Below are 918 nucleotides of genomic sequence, written 5' to 3'. Positions count from 1 at the left end.
TTGGTCTGCCCCCTCTGCTCCTGAAGAGCAGTCGTAGGGGCGCTAGTCTGACATTTCATCTTCATACTTGTCGTCGGATAAGAGGATTTCTGAGGCATCCTCATCATCATCCTCGTAATCCAACTCCAATATGTCTTGCATTGGTGGAGCCACCCCTGCTAGGTCCAGCTGAGAGCCCCAGCTGCTGCCAGCCCGCTGTTCAGCTTCTGTGACACCACCATCGGCCACGGTGTTGGCTGTGGGCAAGAAGGGGTCTGTTCCTGACAGGCTAGCTTGGTGCACTAGCCATCGTCAGAGATTCTTCATGGTGAACCGGGCACGATGTGCACATGAACCGGAGGCCTTGGTTGCGAGCTGGGCATGTTCCAGCCCAAGGCAACACAAGCAGACCTGGTGAGACTAGTCCATATAGAGAAGACAACAGGTTTTTGAATAACAACTATGTAATAGCGCAAGCTATTAAAGGGTGGGTGGCTCTGCCTGGTCATCACGATCACCACCTAATCAGGATTGGCAGAATGAGAAAAAAGCTTCTGAGGAATACGCAGGGAGGCGCATCCCATAATGAGGCATTGAAATGAAAGTAAGGAATGAGAACGACAGAATTTCCTTAGGGATTAAGTATTTTGATTCTGATGATTCTGGCTCTGAAATTAAAACAAAATAGAATGAAGTTTTGCTGCTTAGGATATCCTCATGATCATCACAATACTTTGTTGGTACAAAACAGGAAGGAGCTTGTTGTGATTCTTATTAAGAGCTGATTTCATAAGCTGAAGGATGTTTCAGTATTACATGTTACTAAAATCACTCACTAACAGGCTAAAGACGACAGTGACTCGTGCCATTCATTCACTGAGCTTTCAGTATACTGTACAGGGAGTGCAGAATTATTAGGCAAATGAGTATTTTGTCCAC

The 918-nt window shown here is 46.2% G+C and overlaps 1 protein-coding gene across 1 annotated transcript in view; it reads right to left on the bottom strand.

Moving 5' to 3' along the window:
* Window positions 1–918, bottom strand: part of LOC102200821 (uncharacterized) — a 10,521-nt gene that overhangs the window by 1,401 nt on the left and 8,202 nt on the right. The window contains exon 4 of the mRNA XM_013915706.1: window positions 53–236. Within this exon, the coding sequence (XP_013771160.1) occupies window positions 53–236 (184 nt within the window). The remainder of the gene's footprint in view (window positions 1–52; window positions 237–918) is intronic.

Source organism: Pundamilia nyererei, unplaced genomic scaffold (genome assembly GCF_000239375.1).
Source record: "Pundamilia nyererei isolate P.nyererei 1_Seehausen unplaced genomic scaffold, PunNye1.0 scaffold00351, whole genome shotgun sequence".
Lineage (NCBI taxonomy): Eukaryota > Metazoa > Chordata > Actinopteri > Cichliformes > Cichlidae > Pundamilia > Pundamilia nyererei.
The sequence above is the reverse complement of the archived record's forward strand: the minus strand, read 5'-3'. Positions and strand labels throughout refer to the sequence as shown.